The sequence below is a fragment of the Mchenga conophoros genome, linkage group LG15, assembly GCF_057382185.1.
Source record: "Mchenga conophoros isolate Kocher_MC1m ecotype Shallow Benthic linkage group LG15, M_conophoros_male_GT1.1, whole genome shotgun sequence".
In the NCBI taxonomy this organism is placed as follows: Eukaryota; Metazoa; Chordata; class Actinopteri; order Cichliformes; family Cichlidae; genus Mchenga; species Mchenga conophoros.
The window spans coordinates 40,543,147-40,570,850 of record NC_140540.1 but is presented as its reverse complement, the minus strand read 5'-3'; the positions used below and the strand labels follow the sequence as shown (position 1 = coordinate 40,570,850).

General features: G+C 41.3%; 2 protein-coding genes across 2 annotated transcripts; both read left to right on the top strand.

Moving 5' to 3' along the window:
• Positions 1-4,640: 4,640 nt before the first annotated feature.
• LOC146558923 (chloride channel CLIC-like protein 1) lies at positions 4,641-9,011 on the top strand. Its single transcript, XM_085247138.1, has 9 exons — positions 4,641-4,805; positions 4,891-4,998; positions 6,275-6,385; positions 6,532-6,753; positions 7,063-7,203; positions 7,308-7,407; positions 7,731-7,828; positions 8,485-8,631; positions 8,778-9,011. Exons 1-9 carry the CDS (start codon positions 4,674-4,676, stop codon positions 8,955-8,957), a joined length of 1,239 nt encoding a protein of 412 aa, XP_085103264.1. The 5' UTR covers positions 4,641-4,673; the 3' UTR covers positions 8,958-9,011.
• Positions 9,012-11,188: 2,177 nt separating this feature from the next.
• On the top strand, positions 11,189-26,969 carry mcoln2 (mucolipin TRP cation channel 2). Its single transcript, XM_085247354.1, has 14 exons — positions 11,189-11,363; positions 11,854-12,007; positions 12,492-12,665; positions 12,956-13,112; positions 13,490-13,568; positions 13,642-13,738; positions 13,834-13,933; positions 14,367-14,479; positions 14,690-14,839; positions 16,451-16,552; positions 16,865-16,987; positions 19,315-19,521; positions 20,691-20,824; positions 26,359-26,969. Coding segments are annotated over exons 1-14 (1,635 nt in total). The 5' UTR covers positions 11,189-11,319; the 3' UTR covers positions 26,360-26,969.
• The last annotated feature ends 735 nt before the right edge of the window (positions 26,970-27,704 follow it).

Here is a 27,704-nt window from a genome sequence, read left to right as displayed (position 1 = left end):
AGTGCTGGCGGAGCGCTGCTGACTTGGACTGAGAAAATTTGTCAGGCGGTGGAAGGAATACTTCGAGGACCTCCTTAATCCCACTGACACGTCTTCTGAGGAGGAAGCAGAGTCTGGGGATGAGAGGAATGACCCGCCAATTTCCGGGGGCGAGGTCACTGAGGCAGTTAAACAACTCCTTGGTGGCTGAGCCCCTGGTGTTGATGAGGTCCGCCCCGAGTTCCTGAAGGCTCTGGATGTTGTTGGGCTGTCCTGGTTGACACGCCTCTACAATGTTGCGTGGAGATCAGGGACAGTAGTCCTGGACTGGAAAACCAGGGTGGGTCCTCAGCCTCCCTGGGAAAGTCTATGCCAGGGTGCTGGAAAGGAGAGTTTGTCTGCTGGTCCAGTGTTCTGCCTGGTCGCGGAACACTGGACCAGCTCTTTATCCTCTCAAGGATACTAGAGGGTGAATGGGAGTTTGCCCAACCAGTCTACATGTGTTTTGTGGACTTGGAGAAGGCATTCGACCGTGTCCCTCGGGGTGTCCTGTGGGAGGTGCTGCGGGAGTATGGGGTGTCTGGCCCATACCCTTACTCTGAAGGCAAACCATCACTTTTTCAAGTTGTGCAACTTCTCGGCTATTAGTTAGCAAGTATTTACAGACAGATGTGAAAACTTACAGCCACTGTGGCAACCGGCTGAAAACCAAAGTTGTCACAAGGAGGTCTGTGGTACAGCGCCTTCTTTGCACCGATTTCACCCAGCGACCAGTTGGTGAATAACCATTCTTCCCTACAAACCAATGTTTAAATCACATCCGATATGGCTGAAACCTCATTGCTTTGCTTTCTATTAAGCTGACACATACATTTGCCACTTTTCTACCTTTTTCTAACTGCTATACGTTTTTCCATGCAAAGTCTTCCTAAACTGTGTTCCTTTGTATGAGTTTGGACTTTCTATATGTATGTACAGTTTTATAACCTAGACATGCTTCTCTGTTTAGGCAATCTTATTTACCATCACAACCTTCATCACAGAGCCACTGAAGTACTTCGGTCAGGGATTCAGTGAATTTCTTCGAGTGCTCCTCAAAGATCTTCCGGTTACCCTGCAGATCCCAGTCCTGCTCACTACCATGCCTGCTACTGTGGTAAAACCTGTTACCTTATTCACATTATAGAGCTTTCTATAGATGGATAAGATTAATAGAACAGGTCTCTGTCCAGAAGAGCGCAGAAAAGATGCTGCACAGGACCTTCAAGCTCTAAGGCCTTTTTTTATGTATATCTTCTTCAGGTGATTGTGTATGCAAGTGTGCAAGCAGCCTTCCAGAATGGCATCATGGCACTTTTACGCCGCCCACAAAGGGACCCACCACCACCAGAGCTGAACAGACCACCAGAGCTGAACAGACCACCAGAGATGCTGCACTACTCAGACCTGAGCTCCCGAAGAAGTCGATGATGATGATGACTTCTTGGTTGTTCCTGTGGAAAGTACCAGTGAGTATGAAAATCAGATCGTCAACATGCATGAACAAAACATACACAAACCCCAGACACTTCTCATCATGATCTTAATGTTGTACATATATATTTCCTTATTTCTGCATATTTTGCATCCAGGACAGTTGACAGAGCTCATCTTATGGCCTAAGTTTGGAGCCCTCCAAAGGAACTATACATTTGCCAGTCTGTACATAATTATCCAATATAAATAGTTTGCCTGTCAGTTTTTTAGGTGCTAAAACTCTTCTTAAATGTATCTTTGGGCTCAGGGTTGACTCTTTAGTCTGCCATCTTTAGAAAGAATTTCAGTCTGTGATGTTGGAAATTTGAGGCTGTTTTTGATGGATCTGTCAAGCACAAACCCCTCGCTGGAACAATCAGAGACAATTCTACTACAATGGCCAAAAGCATTGGACACAAGGCAGAGTTCTTTGTGTGATCTCGTGCGAGGGAGAGAACTGTGACGAGCGCTGCTCCTGACATTCGAACCCCAGTCACTCTCAGTTAGCTCACCCGTAGCACTGGTCTTTATTGTGGTACATGAATATGCATAGTCTCATTAACATATGACGTCATACACAGGCATACATGTGAACAAAGAGTACCGTCTGTGTGTATCAGAATCAGAATCAGAATGGGGTTTATTGCCAAATGTTGAGCAGGTTTACAACATTAGGAAATTGCTGCGGTGCTTCAGTGCAAACATGCTGTCATAAATAGCACTTAAATAGACATGGAAAAAAATAAAAGTAGGGATAAGAATTAAAAGTGCTACGTGGAAAGATATGTGCATGAGATATACATGAGATATATACATGAGAATAAGAATTAAGAGTGCTACGTTGAAAGATATATACATAGAAATTATCCACACCCTCACTTTCCTTAACTGCACTACTGTATAGCTCTGTGTAAACAATCATTCTGTACATACGATAATTTTTAACCCTACAACTGTTTACAACTTGCATAGTTCCCATTTCTGTATAGCTGTATATCTCAGATTCCTGTAAAGTTATTTATTTCATATTCTGTATAGTTTTTCATATTTATATCCTGTTCATAGCCTGTACATAGCTTGTACTCACTACAGCCTGTACATACTTATAGTTATAGAATATTCACAACATACTTCATACCGTGTACATTATAACATACCATAATAGACCCATTTCTGTAATATACTTACATATCTATATTATTGCTAATATATATTGTAATATATCTATATCACTAAAGCACTTCTGGATGGATGCAAAGTGCATTTCGTTGCCCTGTACCTGTGCATGTGCAATGACAATAAAGTTGAATTCTATTCTATTCTATTCTATTCTATTCTATTCTATGAGTGCAGGTGGTGATCAGTGCCAAACATAGAATGATGCAGTGACACAGCGTAGGGTCATGTGTTAGTGGTGGGAACAGTCATATGGTTATTGTTCATGTGTCCAACAGCAGAGGGGAAGAAACTGTTCTTATGGCGAGAGGTTCTGGTGCGAATGGACCGGAGCCTCCTGCCTGAGGGGAGCAGGTCAAACAGACTGTGTCCAGGGTGAGAAGGGTCAGCTGAGATCCGAGCTGCACGCCGCAGTGTCCTGGAGGTGTACAGGTCCTGCAGAGATGGGAGTCTGCAGCCAATCACCTTCTCAGCAGAGCGCACAACACGCTGCAGTCTCTGTTTGTCCCTGATAGTGGCTCCAGCGTACCACACGGTGATGGAGGAGGTGAGGATGGACTCGATGATTGCAGTGTAGAACTGCATCATCGTCCGTGTTGGCAGGTTGAATTTCTTCAGCTGCCTCAGGAAGTACATCCTCTGCTGGGCTTTCTTGATGACGGAGGTGATGGTGGGCTCCCACTTCAGGTCCTGGGTGATGGTGGTACCCAGGAAGCGGAATGAGTCCACAGAGGTGATGGGGGTGTCAGTCAGGATGATGGGGGGGAGTGGGGCTGTGTGCTTCCTGAAGTCCACAATAATCTCCACTGTCTTCTGGGCATTCAGCACCAGGTTGTTGTGGCTGCACCAGGACACCAGACGTTCAACCTCCCTCCTGTAGGCAGACTCGTCCCTACACGCATATGTGTAGGTATGCGTGTGTGTGTCAAGATGTGACCCTGTGAACGACTCCCCAAAGCTGGTGCCAGGAGTCCAGCGGTCCACCTAAACAAAGGGCTCTTATACTTAAACAGATACAGAGTAGGTGTCCTCCAGTACCATAAATCAGTAAGAGAAAGTACGACCTCTCTCATGACCTTAGGATGCGTGGGTATGCCAGAGTGCTCTGGAGGGCACACAGAGTCTTTGCAGACTGCTTAGGATGAGACATCCTATCAATATGCAATTGATTATATAACTCTAAGCATATATGAGTAAATGTTTCTAAGCATAAATGACAATCCAACAATATAAACCTAACAGTTTTTATGCTCACTGTGCGCCCCCTGTTGCATGGCAGTGTACATTGATAAAGATGCTCCATCCACTGGCACCCATCCATTTTGCGTTGCACCTCTCAGCTCTTTTTGTAACCTCATGAGTTGCGCTGCTGCTGCCACAGCTGGGTTGAAGACGCATTTAAATAACCTTCCAACGAAAGTGATCTTAAGTTATTGCATCTCGGCATTATTTTAATGTGTCTACAGCCTACATCCTGTGCCTCTGACACTTTATCCCACCCCATTTAGAGCTTTCTTGGATTTCTTTGAATATTCCTTGAAGAAAAACAGAAAAACAAAACAGCTCTTATAACCTTTTTGAGATGTCAGTCATCAAAACTAAATTAAGCACGAGCCTACAAACTTAAATTGCACTCACTTGGTAAAAATGGTAAATGACCTGTACTTGTATAGCGCTTTACATGGTCCCTAAGGACCCCAAAGCGCTTTACACATTCAGTAATCCACCCATTCACACACACATTCACACATTCACACACTGCATCACGTGGTTGTACAGTAAAGCGATTCCTTTTATGGTCACGTCTGTTAGGCTGTTTTGTTTTGTTCCCGCCTCACCCTGTTATACTACCTTTAAGGCCATGTGTGAGTCAGTGAGGCCGAAGCTGCTTTGTAGTTGAGCCTTAAACTTAGCTAACAGTGCTAGCTATAGGTGTCCACCTATGCTTGTTTTCACTGTAAAGGAATTAACACTGGATAAGAGTCTGTCTTCTCCCAGCCAGGATGCTCCTCATTGCTTTGTTGTGCAACCTGTTGCTCACTGCCGTGGGCCAGGAGGAGGAAAGCCAGTGGGTTGACCCTTACGACATGACCATGTATGATGCTACGACCAAAAGGATGAGAAAGCCTACTGAGGTTGGGAGATTTTTACTCTGAGTATTGTGAAGATGTTGTGTTGTCCAGCTCAGACACTTAGTTTGTATGTGTGTTTGCAACGCAGCCAGCAAGCTGTGACAATCTGGGCACTGAAAGACAAGAGTACAATCAGGACTCCAGCCAGACTGAGCCATCGCCCTGCAACAAACAAGTGGAGGAGTTAGAGGGACAGGTTGGTGTTTAGAGGTTTTAAATAGGAAAAACTATCTTCAAATTGTCTAATTATACGCCTCCAGGCTTATCGCTTTGTTCTAACTGGTACACAAAACATGAACGTCAACCGTGTCTAAAAAGGCCATTTAAATAAGGTGAACTCAATGTCATGTACAACAAACCGGTTTTACATGTTTTGAGCTGTAGTCTGTTAGAACAGTGTTTCCCAACCCTTTAGTGCCACGTCACATAGAAAAATCACAACACCAAATAAAAATGTCACAAAAGTTCATTTCTTACAAGATATATTTAAAATCTACTCTTAAGTTACATAGTGTGAAACCTGTGCCTGTTTAGTTGAACACAAAGCTGATATTCTTGCAGGAGTTGAAGGAAGACACACGAAGATCTTCCTCGATAGTCCTGAGTCTGTGTTTTGGTTTTTTCTTGTCTTGATAGCAATCATGTTTATAAAACCCATAGATGGGTTGTGGAGGAAGGAAGCAGAGCTGAAATAACTTTGTTTGCCAGAAAGGGAAAATAGTCTGTGATCTTGTTTTGAAGTCTTGGGTGTTTTGTCTAGAAATGGCATTTACGTTTACTTGGAACCTTGGCACTGTTTGACAGTTTTTCAGCAGCAGGCATAGTGGAATTGGCTTGGTTGGTTCCCCGGTGAATCCAATGGCAAGATGAGTTTCATTGTATTATCTTGAGCTCTCCTTTTGTTTTTTTCTGACCACTGCTCATGCCTTCAGGGCCTTCATCTGAGTCTTCTCCAGGACTCAGGTCAGATTCACTACTTTTTTTATTTTCAGATATTTATCCATCGCTATTACCTGCGGCCCTTCTTCTGTTTTACTGGCGGTTGGCAACCCTCTTAATTTGTGCAAGATGTTGCACTGCCCTCTAGTGGAAGAGAATGGAAATTTTCTGCCTATTACTACATGCTCCTCCCTTACCCATCTGGTGAAATTGGATAATCTTCCATGGCACACCTGATGATTTCTCATGGCATACTTCTGTGGGGCTGCACAGTGGTTTGGAAATGCTGTGCTATAACATCATCTGTGGGCAGACAGTGGTTAGCAACAAGACTAGGCTGAGATGTTTAAATGATGGTGAAGTGTTATTACCGGGCTCAAAGTGTATCGAGAAGATATCATTCAGATCCTTACACCACCAACCAGTCTTAGAAGAGAACCTGGGGTCTTTCCCATAATCCCAGAAGCTTTGACTGGGAAATAGGAACTTATTCAGGACAGGCACTTCAGATATTCTGCCTTGCCTTCATTCAGATTGAAGATCATAAGAAGACGATCGAGCGCATCTCACAGCAGCCAACATGCAGCCCAGTGTTCAAGAGATTTCTTAGCAGACTGTTGAAGGCAATACAAAGAGCTGGTGTGGTAGGTGGTCATCTCATGTTTTATGTTGAATTATGAGATTTCAGTCGAGCATATTGTGCTATCATATTTACTCTCTCGTTTAATAATTTTACAAGTGTGGTGGAAAAAAATGTGCAATTTAAGACACTTCTCCCATTTCTCTCCAGCCCAGTGACTCCACAGATGTCTTTTATGATGCCAAACTCAAAATGTCCAAACAAGCCATGGAGGAGATCCAGGCACATCTGGAGAGTGAAGACAGCTGTAGACCAGGCGCCCTGGACAAAGCCATCAGTCAGATACTTGTGGACGTTAAACCGCATGATTATGGGGCCTGGAAGTGGCCATTTGAAGACACCTTTGGGGTGGAGCTGCATACATTATTGAAAGTAATCTCAGTCTTTATTACTGTGACTCCACTTTCTCTGGTTTGAGGCCAACTCCCCCCAAATCTCTTGTCTAGTGTTGTCTCCATGAACAAGAAGGAGAGCTGTCTGTTGATTTCATGTACACTCAGTATGGTTTCGTGAGAAGTTGTCAGTGCAGATATAAAAACATGTCTTTTTTTTTTTTTTTAAACCAAATGTAGCTTTTACCTTTGACCCCCTTCTGTTTTGACTTTTCTTAATGTGTCTGCTGTGTTTTAATGGTTTCTATTTTCTGTAACCACTTAAACTGTTCTCTGCTCCGTTCTCCAGATCGTGTTATTTATCCTGGTTATACTAGTCATTATCATGCTCCAACTGCGGACAAAGATCTCCTGGTTTGTGCTGTTCCAACAACTGTTTGCTGTCTGCTTATTCGTCAGTGTTATCTGGAACTGGTTTTACCTGTACAAGGTAAATAGGAGCCCCTGCAGTTTTCAGGGGTTTCAGTTCAACTGCAATTCAGTGTTTTGACTGTAAAATAAGATGTTTTTAATAAATATGTATATTTTGTTCAGCTTGCCTTTGCTGAGCATCAAAGTAATATATTGAAGATGGAGAATTTCAATGCAAAATGCACTGGAGTGGAGAAAATGGATTGGATTGACAGTTTGAAAGGTATGCCACTGCCAGTGTTGAACAGACATAGCATTGGTATTCTGTGAAAACCTCCTATATCTAAAATATTAACCGGCTGAGAAAAAAACTTCTTTTTATTTTTATTTTTAGAGCGTATTAAATATCATTTTGAAATACATTTCACTGCACAGCCATGAGATGGAGAGGAATTTAACGACAAGTCCCTCTGCAGTCATTGTGCAAAATCTGAAGTCTCAGCTGTTTTAATAGTTTTAGACTCCAGCACTGCTGTTTTGGATATATTAATCATATTTAGCGCATAACGTCTGCCTAAGCTTAGGCCTGTATTTGATTTCCTGCAGAGTGGTTTAGAAGCACCTGGACTCTTCAAGATGACCCCTGTAAGAGATACTATGAAGTTCTTATAGTTGACCCTCTTTTGTTGGTATCACCAATCAAGGTAAGTCACTCTGTTCAAGTTATTAAGGTCTTGCAGACACATCACTACTAAACACATGATTTAAATTTGTCTACCATTCTGGACATGTGACAAACATGCTGATAGTGTAGGAGTTTGTGAATCAGTTGCCACACAGACCTGGAGACTTGCTCACGACCATGCAACAACCACTAGTTGTGAGATAAAAAGTAAAAGTTGTGCCTTTTGAAACATCTTAACTGCAGCACTGAAGCACAACTTTTACTCTGAAGGCAAACCATCACTTTTTCAAGTTGTGCAACTTCTCGGCTATTAGTTAGCAAGTATTTACAGACAGATGTGAAAACTTACAGCCACTGTGGCAACCGGCTGAAAACCAAAGTTGTCACAAGGAGGTCTGTGGTACAGCGCCTTCTTTGCACCGATTTCACCCAGCGACCAGTTGGTGAATAACCATTCTTCCCTACAAACCAATGTTTAAATCACATCCGATATGGCTGAAACCTCATTGCTTTGCTTTCTATTAAGCTGACACATACATTTGCCACTTTTCTACCTTTTTCTAACTGCTATACGTTTTTCCATGCAAAGTCTTCCTAAACTGTGTTCCTTTGTATGAGTTTGGACTTTCTATATGTATGTACAGTTTTATAACCTGGACATGCTTCTCTGTTTAGGCAATCTTATTTACCATCACAACCTTCATCACAGAGCCACTGAAGTACTTCGGTCAGGGATTCAGTGAATTTCTTCGAGTGCTCCTCAAAGATCTTCCAGTTACCCTGCAGATCCCAGTCCTGCTCACTACCATGCCTGCTACTGTGGTAAAACCTGTTACCTTATTCACATTATAGAGCTTTCTATAGATGGATAAGATTAATAGAACAGGTCTCTGTCCAGAAGAGCGCAGAAAAGATGCTGCACAGGACCTTCAAGCTCTAAGGCCTTTTTTTATGTATATCTTCTTCAGGTGATTGTGTATGCAAGTGTGCAAGCAGCCTTCCAGAATGGCATCATGGCACTTTTACGCCGCCCACAAAGGGACCCACCACCACCAGAGCTGAACAGATCACCAGAGCTGAACAGATCACCAGAGATGCTGCACTACTCAGACCTGAGCTCCCAGAAGCGCAGAGTGTCGATCAGGTGACACCCCCCCCCCCCCCCCCCCACACACACACACACACTTTTTAAAATAATTTTTGTTTAGATTCATCCAATCAGCTTAAATATCAAATTAGACACACAATAGTGGGTTTTGGTGGAGACTAATGTCCTTATTATTTAATGCTTCTGCTGAGATGAAGTTAAATATTCATGTGCAACATAAATTGGTATCTTAATGTTTAATGAAAACTTTTTATTGATATTTTTGTCTTTTGGGGTTTTTTTCTTTGTTTTTGTTTGTTTTGATACCTGCTGATCTCGTCTTAGTTTTTTTAATGCATTATTGGCTCTACATTATCATTACTGTTTGTTTCTTAGCTTGCACCTACCCACTCGAACTCTGTGCTCCTCCAGTCAGATGCCTTTATTAGTTTCACGCTCCCAGTTCAAATCTACAGGTGACAGGGCTTTTTCCATTGCCGAGACTCTGGAACAGTCTTCCCTCTTTTATAAAATCCTCTTCATCCTTGGAAGTCTTCAAATCGAATCTGAAGACCTCCCTATGTTCCAAGGCTTTCAGATCTCCCACCTTTATTCTGTTTCAGCTTGTCTGATCTTTTATCTCGTTGGATGATGTTTGCATGTGTAGACACGTATACATGTATTTTATGTTCACATATGTGTACTTGTGTGTGAATGTGTACATATTATTATTATTATCATTTTATTTTATTTTATTTTTATTTTTTTTACAAAAATGTATGGATGTCACAATGTTTCTGTTTTCATCTTATCTGTTTTAATTCTTTTTATCATATTCCTCTGTTCAGCACTTTGGCCGACACTTGATGTCTTTTAAATGTGCTATATGAATAAAGATGACTTGACTTGACTTTCTGCTTTATATATGCTGGATTTCTGTTGCTACCACAACATAGACATCTGTGCAAGAACAGTGGATTTTAACCATAGTGAGCTTGATGGAGCTCGCTCAGTATAAAAAGCAATGAAGTGGCTGAAATCCAGTGCATGTCATCGACTGTATCTCCACGTCATCATTTCATTTTTGTCATTTGAGGACGATGATTTACAGTTTTCCCTCCTGTCTGCTGGATGCAAGCAGCTTCAGGAGCTCACAGGCGTTCCAGCTCTGATCTGTGGAAGTCATATTTGATATCAGGAAGTTGACTTTGTTGCTCTGTGTTCATCAGTGGACAAATAAAGTTTTGTCACATCCGTCATGTTTCTTTGTCCAACGTGAGGTTTTGGAACAGAAATTAAACACGGTCCCTGCGTTTCACATTTAACACACTGTAGCTGTCATCTTAGGTGGATGCCAAGCAGCAGTAGATCGTATCAGGAATGGGCTGGTTTCTGTTTAACATAGGACCCGTCTTCCTCCGACCTCTTAGGATATGCTGCATGTATCTGTGAGACTTGGATGTCAAACATAAGGCCTGGCAAAGACACTGTTCCGGCCACTAGATGGCTTTGGGAAAATGTGAAGGATGGCATAAAAATTTGGAGTTTAAAATATTTGTTAATTTAGGTTTTATAGCTTCTCCTTCTGATAAAGACTTCCCCCGTGGCTATTAATACTATATCAGTTAATTCAATTAAATTACAAAGTACCCTGTTTTTTCACTATTGATCATAGAAACAAAAATGGCATCTTGTCTGAATTAACCAACTTTTTCATGTTTAATTACAGGAACATCTGGGCACTGAGCTATCAGGGTTTTTTCAGTAATTTCACACATTTCTTCTATTTTGAGCCCAAAGAATCACGCTGAAATATTTATTTCATGTACTACAGCACCGTTTCTGTATCATGAGGAAAACCTGAGATGTACCATTGAAACATCTCAGTGGTTAAATGTGTAGTTAAACTTCATTTCATTGACTGAAAGGGCAGTTTGATTGGTGAATTGTATGTTGCGTCCAATGTAAAATGAGTTTGACATCCCTGCTTTATAGTATCATGTGTGATGACGTGACCTACAGACTCTTGCCTGTGAAATATAGAAGTACCTTATGTCTTCTGTGGAGTTTGTTCCTATATCAGTAACTGCTCCAGGTTTTAATCAGTTCAAAGGTTTTACACTGACGCACTGATTTTCACACACACAGCAACGTTTCATTATTATTTTGTTTTTTCTATTTAAATCTAGTTTCTTAACCACATTATGTTTCGGGCCTTTCCGTGAGCACTCGTTCACTCGTAGATTGCGCACCTGTGCCGCCTCAAACCCATTTCCTGATTGGCTGACTGAAAGCGTCGTGGTCTCGCGGGGCACACGCGCAGCAGAGCAGAGTTGTCTCTGACTCTCTGCCGGAGCTGTCCGGCTTACGTTTAATAATCTCCCTTCAGTCATTTGGCTTTTTCCCCACCTTGCTTTGCAAAAATGGAGTTATTTTCTCGCTATCTGGATAGAAGCAATTCGGTCAGGTAAGCTTTTTATGTTTAAATAAGTTGCGTTCAAATATAGTTTTGTTACCTCATCATTCTGAAATGCCGCATGTTAAAATGTAACAACGTTAAAAACAACCGCGAAAGTCATCAGGAAGTTTTATGACGTGATCAGGGTTGGATTTAACGTTGCACTTTGTAACTTGGAGACTTGGATTTGTGTTGTTTATAGTTGACAAACAATTGGGGGAAATTGTGAAAGTACATTTACTGAGCTAACCTTGAACTTCGTACACGGATCTCTCCATGTGATTGATTACCAGTCTGGTACACCGCAACAACAAGAGCTGATAAAATAACTGTCTTTCTTTTAAACTTTCACTTCTGCATTTTCAGCCTTCTGGCTGCTTCCTTCTTCCTTCGTAGAGAAACTCCTCTCACCATCTGTTCATTTCCACGAGTTTTAACCGTGTAGCCCACAGCACTGCGATCTGTTTCTGTCATCTGCATGATGGTTGTTGTCTTACAGCTCTGTCATAACTCACGACATTATGAAAGAGGAGAACCTCAGAGATGACCTGAGGTATTATTTCATGAGCCCCTGTGAGAAGTACAGAGCCCGAAGACACATTCCCTGGAAAATGGGAGTCCAGATCCTGAAAATCATCATGGTCACCACACAAGTATGTGCACTGGGGTTTATTGTATGTTGGGAAAGACCAGGAAAGAGGCAGCACTCAGAAGGGGCTTCCTGGAACTGCAATATGTAATCGAAGGCATGCAGCCAAGAGCAGTGTGTATATACATGCTTACACTGAGGGTCCTGCTTAAAATGGGAGAATAAAGGAATATTTGTGTTTGTCTTTATTTTGCTGCTAAATTTGTATTGTTTCGGAAGCACATGGCCCTAAAACAACACAAACGTCTTCAAAGCACCTCATCAGTATTTCACGTAACACTTTAAAACTACTTGTAAATGTGTAGCTGTGGGAGATTGCACAATACTCCATGTCCATAACAACTACAGTTTTGGGTAATCTCCTTTTTAAAAGGCCCAACTGACTGAGAGGTATGTCAGAGATGTAAAGCTACCATAACATGTGTTTTCCACCTCAAAAGGAATAAGACGCGTATATGTTCAACTCTCCTTTCTTGTTTTCCCCACAGCTCGTCCTGTTCGGCCTCAACAACCAGCTGGTGGTTTCCTATAAGGAAGAGAACACCATGGCGCTCAAACACCTTTTCTTAAAAGGCTACAGCGGGGTCGATGAGGACGACTACAGCGTTGCCGTCTACACAAAGCACGACGTCTATGAAAGTCTGTTTTATGTCATGGATCAGGCAAGTAACAGTGACTTTTTTACTGTAGCATTATGAAGTGTATGTAGTGTTGAGTTTTATTATAGAATATGCACATCAGGAACTCCAATCTAATGCTCATATAAACATATCTGGTGTAATTTAAGCATCGCATGAGTTGGAACTGCTTTATTTTTTGAATTTCTTGTTTTATCGTGTTTCACTGCGATATTCCAGTTTTCAGCTTCTTTATTGTCTCGTCACCCTGGAGTGTTTTCTGTTTTTTTTTTTGTTTGTTTTTTTATTTTCCTAAAATTTCCTGTTGTGTACAGTACAGTCAGCTGGGCCAGCTCTCCGTGGGCCCGATCAGTTACGCAGAGGATGAAAATGGCAAGTTGCTGCCCCTCACCATATGTAAAGAGTACTATAGGAGGGGCAGCGTGGAGCCTTCAGATGAGATCTATGACATCGATGCTCAGCTGGAGACGGGTGAGAGGGAAAATTTGCATGTCAGTTTGCTGTTATGTGCGGCGAAGTTGGTGTCAGATTTGCCATTTAGATAATTAAGCTCAGTGTTGTTAAAATTTCCCCTTTGGGCTCCTGTAGTTTTAATATTTAATGACAAACCTGAATACCTGTAATGTAAATGTGTGATGAGAGTTTTCATTAGAAACGGGACAAAAGATTCATGTTTAAAAATACCATTTCTTATATATTTCAGACATTTTAGAACCATTATGGGATTTACTGGTAATTTAAACAGGTCATGAAATTCCATATTGGAGTATAAGAACAAATTTTGAGGGGGAAACAAAAGCTGTGTCTGTGTTTTTTACACACCTCATATATGTGATGGGTTTTTTCAGTTTGTATGTCACACGATCCAAATACTGCAAACCTGTGGAGAGCAGAGAATTCATCCTTTTTTAATCTGGATTTTTACAGGTATGCTGTTTAAATTATTTACATTACATGCTGACATCCCCTTTTTAAATCAAACATTTCGCCGCTTTTTCAGACTTGTCGACATCAAAATAACCTTCCAGTTGAAGGGAATCAACCTCCAGACGGTGCGTTCGCGAGAGTTACCCGACTGCTACTCCTTCTTTGTTACGGTATAAGTTTCTTGGCTTTATTAACGCCATGTAAAAGCAGCAAACACAGCTGGATTGAAGCACATATAAACACCTGGATCCCTTTGATTTGATAGATAACGTTCGATAACCAGTGTCACAGTGGAAAGGTGAAACTATTCCTGGACATAGACGCTGAAAGCAGCGCGTGCCGAGACTGGAAGATATCGGGGACGGGTAAGGTGAACTTCTCTAACCGAAAAATTAATTAATGGTAACAAATGAGGGAGGAATGAGACAGGTTATGGCGTTGAAAACTGTTTTTCACATTTGAGTAAAACAACAGGTCAGCCTGCAAATGCATGTTTGGAATATTTGTAAAAATATCAAAATGTTGTCAAGTTTCAAAGAATCAGACTAAATAAAAATAAACTCTTGTGGACCAATGTGTCTGTCCAGTTTATTTTGTGTTGCAGCAGCTTGTTCACCACGTTGTTAAAGTGTGTGGAAGGATTTGTCTCCAAACTTGTACCAGGACTGGGCAGTTTCCTGTAACTGAGGCGTTTGCATTCAGACTTGTGTTATCAGTGTCAGAACTGTGAGTGTGAGGGAGTTGAGTGATAAACCCTCTCACACCCACACTTGTGCTTTTTGTGTGTGTGTATTTCAGCTCAGAAGAACACACACTATCTGCTGGTATTTGATGCCTTCGTCATTCTGATGTGCCTCACATCAGCCGTGCTGTGCACTCGCTCCATCATACTGGCCGTCAGGTTACTGCAGGTCAGCAACACCATGCAAGCAGCTACCTTTTTGCTTTTTTTTTTTTTCTTTTTGAAATTAACTTACACACCTTTATCCACGATGTTTGTGTGTGTGTGTGTGTGTGTGTGTGTGTGTGTGTGTGTGTGTGTGTGTGTGTGTGTGTGTGTGTGTGTGTGTGTGTGTGTGTGTGTGTTAAATTGACTGAATTTCCATTGTTTTATTTTGAAGAGGTTCTCCAGATTCTTCCATGAAAACTTTAATCGGAAAGTGTGCGAGGACGACCAGAGGGAGTTTCTGAACGGCTGGTACTTGCTGGTCATCGTCAGCGACCTCTTCGCCATAATTGGATCGATTCTGAAGATGGAGATACAAGCAAAGGTAAAATGAATAATCCCTTTCTTTCTTGCAATGGCGTTTAACCATAACCCCCCCCCCCCCCCCCCCCCTATTCAGTTGTCATTTAAAAGGTGTCAAATAATTGCAGAAGATTTGAAAATGTATATCTTTATGTAGAAAAGGTTTTGTATAATAAGCTGTTGTTAGAATTTATTTAATATTACTTTCTACACCAGGATCTTTTTCTACAGCTGACGGCTGTAACTGTGCAGGGGCGGATCTAGCAAAGTTTAGCCAGGGGGGCCGATAGGGCATTAACAGGGAAAAGGGGGCACAAAGACATACTTTTCTTTCTTATTCTCATTTAAAATGTCGAGCTTTTAATAAATAATTATCTGAATCTTACACCCAAAGTTTTTACCTGATATAAAATGTATAGAAGTCCATTACTGTATATAGTAACTGTTAAGTCTAATATACCCTAGTAAGCTGTAGTACTTTTTCCTTTGGGAACCATCTGTGCAGTCTGCAGTTCTGTTGAAGAAAGATGTTGAATCTATTTAATTATTGTAGAAAAATCATTGATTTCTGTGCATTTTATTTTACCGGTGCATTCGATTAAGGTTGATTACGTCAATTAAGCATCACGAGGTGGAAAGTGGTTCCCTTTGTTGTTGCTGGGAGTTGGCAACCCTATTAGTTAGGTTGTTTAATATTTCTACTAAGTACTCTTTAAAATACCAGGATAGGGAGGCTAGAGGATTTAAGTTTATTAGATTGATCAGTTTTGCTGAACTATGAAGTATATTTTTTTTTTTTTTTTTTTTTTTTTTTTTTTGTATTTGTTTGTTTTTTGTTTGTTTTTTGTTTTTTAAACGTGAGTATGAACTTATACAAAATGCAGCAAGACATTTAAAAAACTGTTTTATTGATTAAAAAACACTATATCAGATTCATATCGGACATAAAAAAGTGGTATCGTGCCATCTCTAGTGTGTAGGCAAATTTTTATCATATTTCATTATTTTAATGTTTTATTTATATCCACCGATGTGTTTTAAAGAGTTAGACTCATTTATGCCCAACTTTACTTCTTTTGTATAATTTATCACTGTAGGTGAAGCTCTACTATTATTTGCTACAATAACTTTTCAGCGGAGGTTAAGTTGTCTGATTGCAGCATTAATTCACCAGTTCGGTTTTAATATCTTATAATTACATTGTTAGACGTATAAAGGACAGTTTGGACCTTTAATCAAACTTTAAATTCCAAACCAAATTTCAACGTGACTGACGACACTTTGCATTGTGATTCGGACGTTGATAATAACTTTGAGCAGTTGGACACAAATAGAAATTGCAAAATCAGTGCAGCTGTCCTTTAAGAAACCTGCAGTTTACATTTATAGTTTTCTTCTCGGTGCACATGCATTAAAGCATAAAAGCACGTTAAGGTTTATCGTTCCTTGGCTTCACTTTGTACTTTGAACCCTAATAAAATAATCACCCAGACTATGTCATTTACTGCAATCATACAGCAAAACCAGCTTTACTGTAATATAACTTATGTGTACTGTGTGTAATTATGTAACAGAGTTTTCTAGAACTATGATTTCATCCCTAATCGTGGACTTTCTCTGCTCTCTTTTGTAGAACCTTACAAATTATGACGTGTGCAGTATCTTCCTGGGGACGTCTACATTACTGGTGTGGGTTGGAGTGATCAGGTACCTGGGATACTTCCAGAAATACAATGTGAGTCCATGCTCGGCACGACTGATGTAAGGCATTAATGTTCTACATTTATGATCTCAGAGTTTGAAGTCTGTTTCATGTGAGAGCTTCCAATGAGCAAAATATTAAGCAGGAGCTCATCACATTAAGCTTAATGCAACAGTGATGGAGAAACTTGTATTAATATGCTGTGAGAATGATATATTTATTTTAATTCTCATCATGCACATGTGTAGACCTGTATCAGTCCGCTCCACTCTCACATAAATCTTTATTTGTTGTCTCATAAGGTTTAAAATTCACTTAAAAACAGTATATTTCTTCCAAGTTTAGGTGCTGATCCTAACCATGAAGGCAGCCTTTCCAAAGGTCCTGCGTTTCTGCTGCTGTGCTGGCATGATCTACCTCGGCTATACTTTTTGTGGCTGGATTGTACTGGGGCCGTACCACGAGAAGGTAACTTTCTAACTGGTTTTGAGGAAATCACTGTGATGGGTGTGACAGAGATGCAGGGGAAACAGTCCAGGCTTCTTTTTTCTTTCTCTCGAAATGTTGCTGACGCTACAGATATTGAATTGAGGAACTCCCAAAAGTGCACATCTTTTAAAAAACGGACTTACAGTAGTGTTTTAGGTGATTGTTTTTGATCGTGTCCCAGATTCAGACTCTTGATAACCTGTAGATGAGATATTCAAAGTTTGATTTTTATGAGATTTGCAAATCAGTGATTTGTTTATTTGACAGTTTATTTTTTTATTTACTTTTTTGGAACTGTGGTTGTACGATACTTTCCTTTTTATGATGACTGTCAGATTGGACTTGGAGAAGTTAAATCTTAACTTCTCCATCAGGTTTTCCAAGCTCTTTCTTTCAAATTGCTATTTCAGCATGTTGCTCTTCAAACTGAACAAAGTGTACACATGGCCTTTGGCTTCCCTGTACAGGAGCAACTAGAGTTCAGTGCATTTATAAGACTCTCTAAATAAAACGGCCACTAGGTGTCAGTGCATGATAATGCTTGTTTTGCTTCACTGGCTGCTGTTTGCTGCTTCATTGGTGACCAGGTTTTCAACATTGTACAGTGATTGCTGCCACATTCATAACACATTCATTTGTACACTGATGTGTGTGCATATGCGTGGATGAATCAACCATTTGAGGAATGAATCAAATGGTTGATGATTAGCAACAGAATTGTGCCACATTCAGTTTTGGGCCAACTGCCCCGAAACAGAGCAAATATCTCAAACTGAAAGAGGCTACAAGAAGCAGTTTCCTCCAAATACATACAAGTGAGAAACAAAGTTGAGCGGCTCATGTTTTAAGAATTTGTGGAGATTACAGCTGGACTTGAGCAACATTTGGAGCACTTCTTAAAATCCTGAGAAACTCTAACCTTAACTGGGAGCTCCCCAGACAGTGATCTGTATGTTTAGCTGTTCTGGCTTGTTAAGATAAATTATTTACGGAAGTCTGAGCAGAAGTAGGCGTCTAAACACGGCAGAGCTCCTAATCTGCAGAGGCAGATGTGGGGAAGCCTGAGAACAGCTGCCTCACATCTTGCCTCTCACTGGCTAAATTGTTGATAATCTTGTGCTGAAGAGGAGTAACTACTGTAAATATATTGTGAGCTGATTTTTGTGTTTGCCTTTATGTCACTTCACTACCTCCCATGTTTACAAATGCCCGTCTGTGGAACTAACAAAGCATCCATACGGTTGGTGCACTGAAGGCATTCAAGCAGGTCATTTTAGCTGTTAAGTACACTTTTCTCTGTTTAACAGTGAAATAGACTCTTATCAGGCCCACATGAAAAGCAAACTGTTACCCGACTACCATTTGTGCAACCAGCTCTGCTATGCCAGCGTTTCACGTCAGCCGTGTTACAGTTCTTTACGTTTGCGCAGCGATGCAGTCAACGGAGACTTTTCTATTTATACTGCGATGTTTCGGGGAGTCCCCCGTAGTGACCTGTAAGTGTTTCCAGGATCCTCAGGTTATTTACAGAAGGAAATCAGCAGGGGATGACCTGCGGCTTGCCGTTCCACACGTCTTCAAGTGCTGTCAGCTGAATCCATAGTGTCTGAGAGTGATGTTGTTTTTAGATCTTATCTCATTCTTGTGGAACATGACTTCTTTCTGTTTTGTGTCGGGCTTTCTGATTGGTTCTTTCAACCAACGGTCTCCCTTTTTTCCTTTATTGCGTCATTCCTATCAGTCTTTAGACAAACTCGTTGTCTTATTATTAAGCCTGCGAGGTCCAGCGTTTCTTTTAGTACAACCAAGTACTTTTGGAAACTCCAAGTTTTCTTTAATCTCTGATCAAAACACAGTGAAGCTGACCTATACCTGAGCATTCAGGCTGTTTACTTAAACACTTCTGTTGCCTGTTTAATATGTTGATGGTAATAATCTGTGACTCGTCTTTCTTTGATAAACTGGGTTTCGACCTAAGACTTACTCATTGTCATTTGTTACATCAGCTACTTAAAAGATCAAAACAGTGTTTCAGTGTGAAGAATTTTTACTTGCAATTTATAAGAAAAATAATAAAATAATGTCATGTTGTTCTTTTGAAGTTGGTGATTAACACTAAATTGTATTTTATGGCATTTTTACAGACCAAATGTATAACTTTTTTTTTTTTTTTTAAAGGAAGAAAAGCTGCAGTAATGTAACAAATTTCTTTCAATCTCCTCATTTGTTTTGTTTTCCAGGAAATCTCAGATTTCTGTGGATTTGTTAACTGCTCACTGCACTGTTATTTCCCTCTTTCTCTGTAGTTTGAGGGCCTGAGTCTTGTGGCAGAGTGCCTGTTCTCTCTGCTGAATGGAGACGACATGTTCACCACCTTCGCCCAGCTTAAGGACAAAAACACCTTGGTGTGGCTCTTCAGTCGGGCATACCTGTACTCCTTCATCTCCCTGTTCATCTACATGGTGCTGTCGCTCTTTATCGCTCTTATAACCGACGCCTATGAGACCATCAAGGTACTTACGTTACCGAGTGCGAGTCATTTGAAAACTGTGGCATTTTGTCAATTAAACTCTTGGATCTTGTTAGACCTGACAGGAGGCTGGAAAATGTGGACTAAAACTGAACAACAATCCTTACTGTACTTTGAGCTTTCTGCCAGCAAGACAAAAGGGATGTTCACATCTCTTCTGACAGAACCACAAAAAAGGGACGTCCCTGTGTGAGATTGCCACTCTTCAACCAAATGCCACATCAGTGTTGCAGGTTAAGTCTAGCTGCGTGACAAAGAGAAAGGATGGTGCAAATCGAGTGCATTCATATGAGTGAAGTAGTGTGTCTTCACTCTGGGTTGGGAAGCAACTCCTTCAAGTTGAAGGAGTTAAGGTGGCTTCGGGGTCCTGTTCATGAGTCGGGGAATGAGCGGGAGATTGACAGATGGATTGGTGCAGCGTCTGCAGTAATGAGGATGCTGTAGCTGTCTGCTATGGGAGGAGATGGCATCAATTTACTGGGTGCTTTATGCCTCCCACCCACGCATGGCCACAAGCTGTTGATAGCAGCCAGAAGGAGCTTCCTCAGTAGGGTGTCTGGGTTATTTCTTAAAAAGGGTGAAGACCTTAGTTATTTAAAAGGGGCTCAGTAGAATGGTACTTGGGCATTTGGGTGCCTCCTGCATGAATCCTAGGTTAGGTGTTTGCGCGCATCACAGATAGTTCAGGGCTGAAGAAACTGCAGAGGAGCTGGATGAGGTTGACAGATGAGTGGGGAGTCTGGGCATCTATGAACCAAATAAGCAGCAGGATGGACGGAGAGAAGTGTCGAGGACAAAAAGAGGGGGGGGGGTTAAGTGCATCTTGTGCTCTTCTTACATCTTACTTCCTGTCTTGCTTGTCCCTTAGGCAATAATGTAATTGCATCTTGCTGAGAGGAGACAACAATCAGTGAATATCACATCTATAAAAAGCCTTTATTTCAAATTTTATATTTAAATTATGAAGAAAAATGTGAAGAAACCAGTCACAATGTTTCTCAATCCATGTTTCAGTCATTGCGGTACCTGTTTGTGGGCTTGAGTCTACAATATGTGTTAAATTGGTGTGCATTTCTCAAATCTAGCATGGAAAAAGTTTTGTCTTCTGACTTTAAATGTGATGCATTTTGGACTTTTTCTATTTGCTAACAGAGTTACCAGAAAAATGGGTTCCCGCAGACCGACCTGCAGAAGTTTCTCCACGAGCCGACAGAGCTGCCTAACATAGAGGAGAGCGATCAGACAGACGTCAGCGTCAGACACTCTGTACTCTGCTACTGCCAGTGGTACGACTGTTCACAGCAGTGTTGCTTGTTTAATATTTAATCTCTCTTCACACACTCAGCCACACCTGGAACCTGTTCTCTACAAACATCAATGTAACATAAGAGGTATTGTGTTTTAAATACCTGCTTAGAGTTGTTAGCCAGTGAGATTTAAGATTTTATTATAGTTTGACGGTTGCTTGTTGACTATTAGGGCTATTACTTGGCTTAGCTTATTACTTAGGTCTTAGCTTGAGAAGAAGATGTAGTCTTAACCTCTTAAATCTTGGCCATCAATCAATATCTAAATCAACTGATGGTCAAAACAACTGTCACTTTTAGTTACTGTTAACATGAATGCTGACGGTCATGCTGGCAAGAGTGAAACACATCTCTTGTTCTTGGGAAAGATTCATGAAGTCTTTGGAAAAGAACTTCACAAAAGTGAAGTTGATCAGAGAAATGTCGAGGAAACGCCGTTACATTCTCACTCTCCCTTTCAGTCCGTGTACAAATAAACAGGATTCACGGTAACATTCAGAAATGAAAACAGAGTTTGTGTCGCTTACACCTTGTCGCCATGATATACAGTGGGGCAAAAAAGTATTTAGTCAGCCACCGATTGTGCAAGTTCCCCCACTTAAAATGATGACAGAGGTCAGTAATTTGCACCAGAGGTACACTTCAACTGTGAGAGACAGAATGTCAAAAAAAAAATCCATGAATCCACATGGTAGGATTTGTAAAGAATTTATTGGTAAATCAGGGTGGAAAATAAGTATTTGGTCACCTCAAACAAGGAAAATCTCTGGCTCTCACAGACCTGTAACGTCTTCTGTAAGAAGCTTTTCTGTCCCCCACTCGTTACCTGTATGAATGGCACCTGTTTGAACTCATCATCTGTATAAAAGACACCTGTCCACAGCCTCAAACAGTCAGACTCCAAACTCCGCCATGGCCAAGACCAAAGAGCTTTCGAAGGACACCAGGAAAAGTATTGTAGACCTGCACCAGACTGGGAAGAGTGAATCTACAATAGGCAAGCAGCTTGGTGTGAAAAAATCAACTGTGGGAGCAATCATCAGAAAATGGAAGACATACAAGACCACTGATAATCTCCCTCGATCTGGGGCTCCACGCAAGATCTCATCCCGTGGGGTCAAAATGATCATGAGAACGGTGAGCAAAGATCCCAGAACCACACGGGGGGACCTGGTGAATGACCTGCAGAGAGCTGGGACCAAAGTAACAAAGGTCACCATCAGTAACACACTACAACGGCAGGGAATCAAATCCCGCAGTGCCAGACGTGTTCCGCTGCTGAAGCCAGTGCATGTCCAGGCCCGTCTGAAGTTTGCCAGAGAGCACATGGATGATACAGCAGAGGATTGGGAGAATGTCATGTGGTCAGATGAAACCAAAGTAGAACTTTTTGGTATAAACTCAACTCGTCGTGTTTGGAGGAAGAAGAATACTGAGTTGCATCCCAAGAACACCATACCTACTGTGAAGCATGGGGGTGGAAACATCATGCTATGGGGCTGTTTTTCTGCCAAGGGGACAGGACGACTGATCCGTGTTAAGGACAGAATGAATGGGGCCATGTATCGTGAGATTTTGAGCCAAAACCTCCTTCCATCAGTGAGAACTTTGAAGATGAAACGAGGCTGGGTCTTCCAACATGACAATGATCCAAAACACACCGCCCGGGCAACAAAGGAGTGGCTCCGTAAGAAGCATTTGAAAGTCCTGGAGTGGCCTAGCCAGTCTCCAGACCTCAACCCCATAGAAAATCTGTGGCGGGAGTTGAAAGTCCGTGTTGCTCGGCGACAGCCCCAAAACATCACTGCTCTCGAGAAGATCTGCATGGAGGAATGGGCCAAAATACCAGCTACTGTGTGTGCAAACCTGGTAAAGACCTATAGTAAACGTTTGACCTCTGTTATTGCCAACAAAGGTTATGTTACAAAGTATTGAGTTGTATTTTTGTTATTGACCAAATACTTATTTTCCACCCTGATTTACCAATAAATTCTTTACAAATCCTACCATGTGGATTCATGGATTTTTTTTTCACATTCTGTCTCTCACAGTTGAAGTGTACCTCTGGTGCAAACTACTGACCTCTGTCATCATTTTAGGTGGGGGAACTTGCACAATCGGTGGCTGACTAAATACTTTTTTGCCCCACTGTACAGACACCGTACTCCTCTGTATGTCGGTGTTTTCTTCTCATTCCATTTCCATGAGCCAATCTCCATCATCGGCAGGCAGCCGACTGCAGCGGAGTTTCCTCCACGCTGCGGTTTGGCTCCGTCTTACGTGGTTTGAGAGCAATGAAATTAGTGGTGGGAGCTATGCTGACACACCCAGTGATGGGCTGATTACAGAGAAACTGAGGGCCTCCACACTGAGGAACACCCCTGCCCCCACCGTCCCCTTAAACTCCCAGCACCTCTGTACTGTGTTATGTCCTTGAATGCACAGGTCACAGTAAACATTGTGACTCAAAATGAGCTGAAAAGGCTCAGTGGTGAGTCGAAAGCAGTTTTGAATGCATTGGAGAGACTGGTTTAGCGGCTCTGTTGTGCGTGGTTTTATTAGAACGACCTCACACTGTGTTCTCTCTTTATCATTTACTTAACCTCTTTTCGGTTGTCTGATAACATGAAGTGTTTAACATGCCTGAGAAATGTTTCATTTTATTTCCCGTTATCGTTTAAAGCGGCAGCGCAGTGCCCCGTTTGCTCCCAGCAACACTTCCTCCATCACAGTCAGCACATTACTGTGAAGTTGATGTTTCTGTTCAGGAGAATGTTTCGCTGTAAACGGACACCAGGATTGGTTTCTGTAGCCGTCATCACAATCATTCCACTTCAAAAGCAGGAGACTGTTTTGTGACATGAGATGTTGTTTACCCAGTAAAGCAACTACTGTAGTCATTTGTATAGAGCTGTGTTTCGCGTTTGCCACCAAACTGTTATTTTTTTCCTGCCAGAGCTTTGAATGTTTGTACACACTGTAAAAATGATCTGTAGTCGTGTACTCGTTGGGAAAGTCCTGGCACTGGCAAAAGTTTCCTTTGCTGTATGTGTTATGATGACACATTGGAGCTTAGACAGTCTGTTTCCTCCCTCGGGGCTCTTCAGCCGTTGTTTCAGCAGACGTTAACACGCCGACTTTGAGGGTTTTGTTTTGGGCTTGTTATTTTATTTTTATTTATTTTTTATGGATGTTTGTCAGCCGTTTTCTATCACCCAGCTTTCCTGGGATTCCAGCTCTGGTTGCCTTGAGTGTTTAAGGAAGTCGAGTTTCAGTTAGTGCCATTATGTACTGATGTGTAATGTACATCCTCTGTTGAAATTGGTGACCATCTTTTAAAGTTGGTTCAGTTTTCTTATTAGCACTCTTGTAGATTTGCACTGACTATATAATTGCATTCATTTGCAGCCTTTGACCTGGCTAGATCTCATTTTTTACAAGCATCCTTATCTTACTGTCCCAGCAAAAATTAGATCAGTGTTCTCAGTTAACGTTTTAATGTCTTACTGGGTGAAATTTCATCTGGATCTGTTACCTTGTTTGGAAAGGAAGCTGGGAAGTGATCCTTGGGTTGGATTTAAAACTTGTTTACCAAAAGCGTCAGGTTTGTTATCTCTTGTATATTATGACTCTTGTGAATTCAATTAAATGTAATAGAACGTATATGTGTGACAAAGGTTGTAAACTTAACAGTATTTGGACTTAAATGTATCAGCTGCAGTCTGTCAAAGATTATGGCCCTATTCCTCAAAATGTTGACTCCCATCATAAACTCTGAGATCAGCAACTCAGACTTTACAGTTTCAGAACAGGCCGATCAGACTTCACCTGGAGTTTCACGTGCATGAGTAGGAAAAAGAAAGCAGCAGTCAGCGGCGCTCCGATACTATGACTCACCGTAGCATTTGGTAAATAAAGAGAAGAGCCTCCACTTTAATCCGGTGTACTGAGGAATCTGAATGTGTCAGTGTGGATCATGATGTTTATCTTACAAACAGGACAGGTGAATGGAGTCATTTTAATCAGCCTGGGGCACTCTGTCATCATCAGACAGAAAACATTCATGTCTTGTCTTTGGCTGCGTTTTGACAGTCACCACCATTGCTAAGCCTCATATCAAAGACATTACATTCATGCAAATTAATTGTATCCTGTGTGGTCAGCAGGAGGGATTTACACTCTTTGTTATGGTCAGTGTTGGGGTTAACAACACTGTCAGTGCGCCCCAGGGCGGCTGTGGCTACATGTAGCTGCCATAGTGTGTGGGTGGGTGGATGACTGGATGTGTAAAGCGCTTTGGGGTCCTTAGGGACTAGTAAAGCGATATATAAATACAGGCCATTTACCATTTAACACGGAACACCTTTAAGAAAAGTATTGCATTACATTACTGATTTACTCCCAGGAGAAAGTAATTCGTAGCACTGAAAAAGGTCCTGAAGGGCACACACCTCATGAAACGTCTCATAATTACCAGTTAAGAATGTAAAAACCTGAGTGAGTGACTGCGCATCAGTTTGTTACCTGTTGAAGATCAGGGTCTTTGTGCTGGTCTGGGGTCAGCATTCACTCAGCTTTTACTCTGGGTTCTTGGCTAGCTTAGCATTAGCGTGCTGTCTGTGCTTGCAAAGAGCTGAAATATGTTAGCAGCATAATGTCGTTGTTTCTGTCCTGTATGCAGTCTGCACTTCACCACCGTGCACTCGTCCTTTTGTGCAATAAAAGTTTGTTTTCTCCTTTGACAACAAAATGATTAGATACAACTTCCTTGCTCACTTGGTCTCATCGTCATCATCAATCATTCCAATCCTGGAAAATGTTCTGCTTACAGCAGATCATAAAAATGAAGGAAAATTATCTTTTGTTTAAAAACAAAGTGTTTGAACTTTGATACAGTGAAGTGTGCAAATCTTTGCTGTGTGTTGCTATCAAACCTGCGTGAAGTTGAAATTACAGATTGGAGAACGAGGCCTTAATGATGCGTGTGTGGGAATTATCCCAAGAACATTACCGTGATAGTGTTGCAAGATTATGCCCTAAAGTGAGAATTCCTGTCTGCTTGTGTAACAAGTTGGATGTATCATCCCAACATAATATTGATACACTTGGGAATAACAGTGTTGCCTTGGTAGCTACATTTAGAATGGCATGTACCCTGCATTTGAACAACCTGTGTCGCTTTAATAAAGCTGGAGCACATTTGATTAAACATGGGACATGCAAGGTCATTCGTATACAAGCATGTAGGAGTCCCATAAATAGGATACTGCCATTATTTAAGATCGTACACTGCTTGCTTTGATTTTGAATACCAGCAGAAACCACCTATTTTTCTTTCTTGAATTTGGTTCATATCATTTATGAGTAAGATGCGTATTGGTGCTTTCTAAAGAGAAGCATTCGCTAACCACGCAATCGAACGTCCGAGTGAAAAGTAGCCTATGCTGTAGTTTGTCATGATGAAAGGTTGGTGGTTTTATGAGTTCTCTCTCTCCTTCCCTCTCTCCTTACAGAGTTCCAGCAAATGATGATGTCATACTTATCAGCTGACGGCTGCCCCGCCTCTGGATGAGACAGTTTAGGGAGGAAAATGCTGGGAACAATACTTCACATGTCTGAGACAAACTTCTCAACGCTGAAAAAATCCTGGAGAATGTAGATTTACACGTGTAACATCCCGTGAGGTGCAATAAGAAAGGCCAAATGAGTTTCCTCCACTGAACGGGAGTCAGGAGCTCAAGATGCGGAGCTGGAACTGGGACTAAGAAGAAGTGGTTGCTTGGATTAATTGTGTATGTTTATAATACTGCTTAGATGTTTATTTGGCCAAGGAGTTTGGTCGAGTGCTGTTGGGGAATGTACAACATTAAAGTTAATTTATTAAGTGTTGAAGTAAAGGTTGCAGCAAGGCTAATCTTCCTATTTGTCCCTTTTTTTTATTTTTTATTTTTTATTTTTATTTAAATGTAATCATGTCACTGGTGGGAGTGGGGGGTGGGTTTTCTCTGAAGTGCACAAACATGTTTCCAGCAGAGTTGTGAGTAAGACTAGTTTTGAATGAACACACCACAACGATGAGTCAGCTCGATCAGTGTAGAAACCAGCAGGTTAAAGTTAAAGACAAGCTGGAGCATGACTTCTGTTGCAGAGCTGTGCTCCTAGTTTGATCAAAGCATCACATTTCTCCCACATTTTCTCAGCTACGTTGGCCACTAGGTTGCCTTTTATTTATTTATTTTTTTAAGTATTTTATCATTCAGCTGTTTAAAATCTTCAAAGCTAGTTTACAAATGAGGCAAAGAAGATATCTGCAGACTGTTAAACGTGCCTGGATCATGAAGTTACAGACCCCTGGACAAAAATGTTTGATGAGCCCTCGCTCATTTTTGTGTTTTGTTTTTTATTTCCTCCTTCTCTTCCCCTTTCTTCAGTAATCAGATGCATCATACAGGAATGTGTGTGTATACAGTGGGGCAAAAAAGTATTTAGTCAGCCACCGATTGTGCAAGTTCCCCCACCTAAAATGATGACAGAGGTCAGTAGTTTGCACCAGAGGTACACTTCAACTGTGAGAGACAGAATGTGAAAAAAAAAATCCATGAATCCACATGGTAGGATTTGTAAAGAATTTATTCATAAATCAGGGTGGAAAATAAGTATTTGGTCAATAACAAAAATACAACTCAATACTTTGTAACATAACCTTTGTTGGCAATAACAGAGGTCAAACGTTTACTATAGGTCTTTACCAGGTTGGCACACACAGTAGCTGGTATTTTGGCCCATTCCTCCATGCAGATCTTCTCGAGAGCAGTGATGTTTTGGGGCTGTCGCCGAGCAACACTGACTTTCAACTCCC

Bases quoted from the DNA above. Each gene is read 5' to 3' on its own strand.
- LOC146558923 (XM_085247138.1), top strand. From the start codon at position 4,674: ATGCTCCTCATTGCTTTGTTGTGCAACCTGTTGCTCACTGCCGTGGGC. The intron at 7,408-7,730 runs GTATGCCACTGC...GATTTCCTGCAG, and splicing joins TTGGATTGACAGTTTGAAAG to AGTGGTTTAGAAGCACCTGG. The intron at 7,829-8,484 runs GTAAGTCACTCT...TTCTCTGTTTAG, and splicing joins TGTTGGTATCACCAATCAAG to GCAATCTTATTTACCATCAC.
- mcoln2 (XM_085247354.1), top strand. From the start codon at position 11,320: ATGGAGTTATTTTCTCGCTATCTGGATAGAAGCAATTCGGTCAG. The intron at 16,553-16,864 runs GTGAGTCCATGC...TTCCAAGTTTAG, and splicing joins GATACTTCCAGAAATACAAT to GTGCTGATCCTAACCATGAA. The intron at 19,522-20,690 runs GTACTTACGTTA...ATTTGCTAACAG, and splicing joins ACGCCTATGAGACCATCAAG to AGTTACCAGAAAAATGGGTT.